Consider the following 7,918-nt stretch of genomic DNA (forward strand, 5'->3'; position numbering starts at 1 on the left):
TGTGTGACTCTCTGTTGTACTACTGTATCCATAATTTGTAACAAATGCTTTTTTCCCGGTAATTATTAACGAGTCTAAGACTTTATGACTAAATTTTTCTGTGTTCACTACTGGACTAGGCCAGATTCAGGGATGGTATTTTATTAACTTAGGTTTCGAATACCTTTCTCGATTATAGAAACCGAGGACTGAGTGTAACCCAATGGTCAGCATACCGGGTTGTGTATCTGAGGTTCTCTTGTTCACGTCTCGTTAACGCTTTAAAAAACGGGCTCCGTACTATGGGCGAAGAGAAACAACAGTTTCTGAACGTCCCTCATTGTCTCTCAAGCCCTCTCCGGGCTTGTTAGATTTTAAAACCAAAATACGTAACAAGTTAGTTGTTGTTGTTCTTTTGTGACTGTGGTTGCGCTGTAGGAGTGACTGTCAAATCCAACAATTTGGGTTGACAAGAGTAACCCAAGAACTGGCAGTAGGTGGTGTTGATTAGCTGTCTCCTCGCTAGTCTATCATTTCAAAATTAGGAATGGCTTGCGCAAATAGCATTTACATAGTTTTGGGCGAAATTCAACGAACGAACATAGTGACCGAGTATCTGGACAATTCTGGTGGTAAGATTTCAAAATGTTTTGTTTTACAGAGGAGAACTCATAAACAAGTTAAATGATTTTTTGTTTTCCTTTGCATTGTGTTCTGGCATGGCCTCGTGGTTAGGGCTCTCGACTCGCAGGTTCGTCCTTTCAGCCGTGACGTCAATCTAACTTTTCGTTGGTAAAAGAGTAGCTCAAGTATTGGCGGTGTGTGTTTTGACTAGCTGCTTTCCCTCTAGCCTGCTAAATTAGGGACGATTAGCGTAGATAGTCTGCGAGTAGATTTGCGCAAATTTCAAAACAAACAAACATTGCATTGTGTACAAAATGATTCAGAGAATAAATAAAAAACTTTGTATTATAAAAAACGATCGTAATAGCTGGTGTTTTCTCGTCCTTATTAAAAGAAAAACTCTCAAAGGATCTCATTTTAATGTTTTTAAAAAAGCAACCATAGGTGAACTTGGTCGTGATTTGATTGTGTTCAGTTTATACTTTACTACTAGTTAGTTAGTTGTTTTTAACCACTATGATACTGCTTACCTTTGGTGTTTATAAATTGTTTGGGTCTTTTTTCCAGGATATAACAACAAACAAACCTCTGTACTTAAAGGCAAAATCTGTGATAAGAACTACAAGAATAAGCCATTCAAACTGGATGTACAGAACTGGTTAAAATGAAATTTAAAACTAATTTGTTATGTTCATAGAACAGAGAAGTAGAACGTTAGTTTAGCAGAGGATTAATTTCCACTTAGTTTCATTCTTTGCTTATCAGAAGTTATGTCCCACAGCGGTAAGTTTACGGACTTACAATGTTAAAATCCGGGGTTCGATTCCTTGTGGTGGACAGAGTGCAGGTAGCTTATTGTGTAACTTAACAAACAAACCAAGAGTTTTGTTGGGTTTTATTTTATTAATTGCTGTGACTTTATCTTAAACCGCGTACACTTAAAACTAGACATAACTCAAGTTCTTAGTACGAAAAATCTGGGCTCAAACTCATAAACAATTTACGGTCGAAGTTAAAAACGTTTCTAGGATAGTTTATTTTATTAATAAATACATTTTCCGGCCATATTCTGGCTCTTTTTGTCTGTGCATGTTTTCTAAACATTCTAAACTTATTATGTTCTTCATTATTTCGTATTTCAATTGCAAACGGTTAAACAACTGAAATGATTTTCAGATTTTTTTATAACTCTACTTTAAAAATAGTTATCTATCAGAGAACGACGTTGAGTTTCAGTTTATATATATATATTATTTTGTTTTTGTACTTTGACTTGTGTAGGTATGTGTTACCAAAGAAATACAACAAATGTGATATCAGAATACCTTATCAAGTCGTTCTATTTACATAGGTGTGAAAGTTATTCAAATAATCCGGATTTGGTGATAATTTTTCTATGCTGCAATGTTAATAAACGGTGTTATTAACCAACTGGTGAAGGCTTACACACTTCATCTCTAGAAACATCCGTAACTCCAAATGGTCTTAAGTAACACATTACACACTTCATCTCTAGAAACATCCGTAACTCCAAATGGTCTTAAGTGACACATTTCAGCCTTATATTTATCTGGATTCGCTTTATAAACAAAACACTTTTTTTTTGGCGAAATTCTTCGAGAAAAAGACATTACTAAATATAACTGGATCTATTTTGAAACTCAAACTTTTTTTGACGGATTCTCCTTAAATTAATATAAAAATTATTTATCAAACGCAAAGAGCACAGTCATTTTACTATTTTTGCTAAACAAATCGACATAAAGTAGACATTTCAAGACTCGCTTCATTAATTTGTTAAACAAAACCAACAAATTCCAGCCAAGATAAGATTTCCTACGCCAATAGGGTGTTGTTTTGTTGTTGTCGTCGTTCTTTCTTCGTTTTTTGTTTTGTTTTGGGGGGAGGGGTATTATTTTAGGAATACTAAGCTGTGAGCGGCATAGAGACTAATAGAATGGTTCTGAATTTTCAGCCGCGGCATAACGGCTCACAGAATGACTGTACGTTTGTTTGTTTTTCGAGTACAAACTTTTAGCTCATAGCACCGTCATCTCTTGACCGATTTGAGATCTAACTAGAGTTTCTGACTCAGGAGGTTATGTATTTGACCACGCCCAAGGTCTCATAGACTAATATGTTCTAATCCTGCCTAAAATAATTTCAATTTGAGATTAGGCTAGTAGAGGTCCTCATGAGTAAAAAAATCGAATCGAGTATAAGTGCACAAAAATATAGGTAATAAAATGGAAGAAATGCCTCAGAGATTAATTTATTCTAATTCTGCCTGAAAGAATTTCAAATGCCGCAGCTATGGAGGTTTTCCTCTTGTTTTTCAAGTAAAAACATTTGGATCATAGCTCCATCTCTTGACCGATTCGAGATCTAATTATAACCGCGGCTATTGTGGATTCCCTCTTATGGCAAAGCTATTAAGGCTATCGGTTGCTGTCCATAATTTTACTACCGACCAGACTGAAGGCAGCCAATCAACAGCATCCATGATAATGGATTGATTCTCACTTTTATAACGCATCCACAGCTTAAAGTGTGTTATCGCACGGATTCGAACTCGGCTCGCCAGGTCCGAAATGGAGAGCTATACAACAACGTCGCGTCTAGTATGTATTAAACATGTATTTGCTTCCAAGAAAACCACTTGGAGTATTGGTCTGGGTCCAGGTTCTTCTTTACTCACTGTTCGGTTGGATATGGATCCAGGTGCTTTTTTACTCACTGTTTGTATTGGTCTGGGTCCAGATTCTTCTTCACTCAGAGTCCGAATCTTTCCAAATACTTTATCAGAAGCGTCCAAAAGGCCTACAGTTGTCACGGGATGTTGAGGTGGAAAATTGAATCGAAACTCTTCGTCAATAGGAGATAAAGGTTTGAGAGAGACAGCTTGAATCCCGCCCTCCTGTAATTAATAATACTAATATTTTAACTAGCCTGCGGCGTTTGAAAACTGCGACTGCGTAATGGGAAATTCGTGCACCTTTGCTGAGAACATTTCAGCGCCATCTGTGAACACAGTTCTTGTATTGAACATATACTCTTAGATCACTTTGTGATATCGGGGCACATTTCAGTTAAAGTTATTTACAAATGATTCTTATTTTTATTTTCGTTAAGTACAAATAACTTGTTCATGTATCAAGATTTTTTTCCTTATTTTGAAACGATAAAAAAGGGGACCAAAATAAAAACATAGTTTGCCTTCGCGTGATCGACTCGAGTCGAAACATTTTTCACCAAACAATTATAACCTTTTTAAATAACTGATTCGTCTAAAAATAGATTTTCTAATCTTCCTGATTAATATAACCCAAATGCTTACTGTCTCACCGCGATATTTGTTTGAACAACAGAGTTAAAGTCAAATTAAAATATGGGCTTAAAGTTGGTATAAGTAAAGGAGTTACTGTGTAAGTGAATGCACACGGAGGTGGTTCGTTGTGTAATGGAAAAGTAATGCTCACTATCATTCGGAAGCCCCCAAGTGGCACAGCGGTATGTCTGCGGACTTACAACGCTAGAATCCGGGTTTCGATACCCGTGGTGGGCAGAAGCACAGATAGCCCATTGTGTAGCTTTGTGCTTAATTACAAAGAAACAAACAAAATCATTCCGAACTTACAAGTGTATTTCCACGAAACGAGGTAAGCTTTTTAGTAAAAAGTACAAGTCTATTATGCAGAAAAAAAAATTGGATATGTTACTAAAGTTTTTGTACTAAAGATATATCTGTGAAATGCCGAAGTCAGTCAGATTTCAACTCTGACAAGACGGAGTGCAAAAGTGATCTTCGTACGGTTCGCATATTGAATTTGCATAACTTCTAAAACCTTCTAAATACTTACCTAAGGCTTCATTGTCCTTCTATACAGTATCAGATATTTCCTCGCCTCTGATACGAACTATTGTGAAATAAGCAAGGTAGGGTAACATGAAAAAAAAAAAATGGCACTATGCACAAAGTCAGGGCATCCATATTTGGATAAAGATAAAAACGAAATTATTTAACAAAGTTCGTTAAACACGATGTTAATGCTTTTCCCAGGCCTAGTTTTGTGATGGAGCACAGCTCCACTTCTATTTTTAACAAATTTCTAAATTAGTCTAGATATCATATATATCAGTCTAGATTTCACTGGCACTTCAACTCTTTCAGTGCTGTTCTTCATTCGTCCAGAAGGAGTTCCTCTGAAGCGATTTTATTTCAATGGGTATGTAACGCCATGGTTAGTTAGAGGGCGTTATTCTACATTCGATACTTACTGTTTGTTTGTTTGTTCTTGAATTTCGCGCAAAGCTACACGAGGGCTATCTGCGCTAGCCGTCCCTAATTTAGCAGTGTAAGACTAGAGGGAAGGCAGCTAGTCATCACCACCCACCGCCAACTCTTGGGCTACTCTTTTTACCAACGAATAGTGGGATTTACCGTCAAATTATAACGCCCCCACGGCTAAAAGGGCGAGCATGTTTGGTGTGACAGGGACTCGAACCCGCGACCTTCAGATTGCGAGTCGAGTGCCTTAACCACTTGGCCATGCCGGGCGATACTCACTGTAAAAAACACAAGCACGAATCTGATTTGGAAAAGAACATAGTGGAAGTTGCATGGAATTTCAGCCATGCGTTTTCCAATTTTTCTGTGACATTTTGTGTCTCAATAGATTATATTTATAATGCATTATATTGATATATTCGTATAGTAGAATATTTAAAAATTAAACATCATTTTTCAAATAATCATGTTGTGGCTTAAACTTCTGTATGCGAAACGAAAAAGAATTATTTGTTGTGATACCAGATGCTTCTAAGTTCGTTTTCTTCTTCATCTTCATCTCATATTCCAATGGGTGTGCTAGTTAAAATTTGCTGAAACACGGAAAATGCGAAACCTTTCAGCTCCGATTATTTTTTTGGTTACACTAGAAAGACTGGCTTTTCCCTTTCTAAAAGAAGGCTAAACCTTAAAACAGGAGAGAGCTGTGTAGATGGTAGACAAACTCATACTTTATTTTTCTAATTTGGCATGTAGCGGTTCCACCTTTCAAACCTAAGAAGAATTAATAAAGCAACTATAATGTGAATAATATTTTCCAGTACATCTTAATACTGTGTTTGTTATAAAGTGTTTATTTGCTTGTTTACTTTGTTGGATTTCGTGCAAAGCTGCTATCTGCGTTAGTAGGACTACCAATCAGCACCAACCACCGCCAGCTCTTGGGCTACACGTGTCAGATTGAATAGTGGGATTTGACCGGTATTTTTATAATACACCCGCGATTCAAAAGCGTAGAGCCCGTTTTTTCTTCTTTTTTTTTGTGTGACGTTAGGGAGACGCTAACCAGAAAACTTCACGTCCACAGTTCCAGCACGCTAACCACTGGGCTGCGAACATTCCTTTCAGCATATATAAACAGACAAAGATGTAGAACACATAGACGTTGCTGGAAAAACGGCTTTTAATGATATACACTCTTCAAGCTTCTTCAACACTACATTTATCTTTTCTCTTTTCAACAAATATTATAAATATGATGTTGTTTGTAATTCAATGAAATATGTAGAATTAACTATTCCTAACATCAGAAGAAAACAAAAAGGCAGTAGTCATTTTTTTTTTTTTTTCTATTTCGACGTAATTCCTAACTTCTTCTCGTTCGGTATTTCTGAAGTTACGCCGAAGATGGAGCACATCCTAATTACACAAAAGTCCAAGTTAATGGTATGGGAATGATATGCTCATATGTAAAGAAATCCCATCCTTCATAATGACCAAAAATAAAAATCGTAGAAAAATATCCTTTTCCAGTTATAAATGCTTACAAAACATCAAAAGGCCAGCTCGTCAAGCTACAAGCTGAATCAGGATATTTTCAAGTCAGAAGGGACACTCGAACTTTCTATATACTGAAGGAAAAGCAATTACACGTGGGCGTTTCGTATATATATATATATATTTATGCGAAAGAAACGTATTATATACATGAGGATATAACAACAAACAAACCATGAGGATATAACAACAAACAAACCATGTGGATATAACAACAAACAAACCATGAGGATATAACAACAAACAAACCATGAGGATATAACAACAAACAAACCATGGAACACTGGATAAAGAAAAATCTGGACCCGTATCCATCAACCGATCACTGAGTGAAGAAGAACCTGAGGTATGGGTTTGATCTTGTGTTTACTGCTAGACAACAAAAACAAAAGAAATGTTTTTAATCATAAGTATTTCGAACGGCAACATATTTATAGAATTCTAAGTACACCCGGCACACTTATAAGTTTATATATAAAAACACTAGTTACTGGATATCATTTCAAGTAACACGTCACAAAGGAAAGTTTTCACATTCTCAATAACAACTTACATAAATAAATCTAGCCTTATAAAAACCTAGCTTATACAATATTAAAAATACAACATAAAGATATTATACGTGCCGTTCCTTATAATTCAAATAACTGTATCCTCCACTCTACGCTAGAGCACATATAATACACCTGTGTTTAGTGTCTCTAACCTTCCTGTATCCTCCACTCTACGCTAGAGCATTTATACTACACCTGTGTTTAGTGGCTCTAACCTTCCTGTATCCTCCACTCTACGCTAGAGCATTTATAGTAGACTTGTGTTTAGTGTCTCTAACATTCCTGTATCCTCCACTCTACGCTAGAGCATTTATACTACACCTGTATTTAGTGTCTTTAACCTTCCTGTATCCTCCACTCTACGCTAGAGCATTTATACTACACCTGTGTTTAGTGTCTCTAACCTTCCTGTATCCTTCACTCTACGCTAGAGCATTTATAGTAGACTTGTGTTTAGTGGTTTTAACCTTCCTGTATCCTCCACTCTACGCTAGAGCATTTATAGTAGACTTCTGATTAGTGGCTCTAACTTTCCTGTATCCTCCACTCTATGTTAGATCATTTATACTACACCTGTATTTAGTGTCTCTAACCGTCCTGTATCCTCCACTCTATGCTAGAGCATTTATAGTAGATTTGTGTTTAGTGTTTCTAGCCTTTCTGTATCCTCCACTCTACACTAGAGCACATATAATACACCTGTGTTTAGTGGCTCTAACCTTCCTGTATCCTCCACTCTACGCTAGAGCACATATAATACACCTGTGTTTAGTGTCTCTAACCTTCCTGTATCCTCCACTCTATGCTAGAGCACATATAATACACCTGTGTTTAGTGTCTTTAACCTTCCCGTATCCTCCACTCTACGCTAGAGCACATATAATACACCTGTGTTTAGTGTCTTTAACCTTCCCGT

General features: G+C 36.6%; 1 protein-coding gene across 1 annotated transcript in view; it reads right to left on the reverse strand.

The window, feature by feature from the left end:
• LOC111089414 overlaps positions 1-7,918 on the reverse strand; it is a gene marked incomplete at its 3' end in the record, with an annotated part of 16,198 nt that overhangs the window by 4,535 nt on the left and 3,745 nt on the right. The window contains exon 2 of the mRNA XM_022401860.1: positions 3,283-3,520. Within this exon, the coding sequence (XP_022257568.1) occupies positions 3,283-3,520 (238 nt within the window). The remainder of the gene's footprint in view (positions 1-3,282; positions 3,521-7,918) is intronic.

This window comes from Limulus polyphemus, unplaced genomic scaffold (genome assembly GCF_000517525.1).
Source record: "Limulus polyphemus unplaced genomic scaffold, Limulus_polyphemus-2.1.2 Scaffold6153, whole genome shotgun sequence".
Classification (NCBI taxonomy): domain Eukaryota; kingdom Metazoa; phylum Arthropoda; class Merostomata; order Xiphosura; family Limulidae; genus Limulus; species Limulus polyphemus.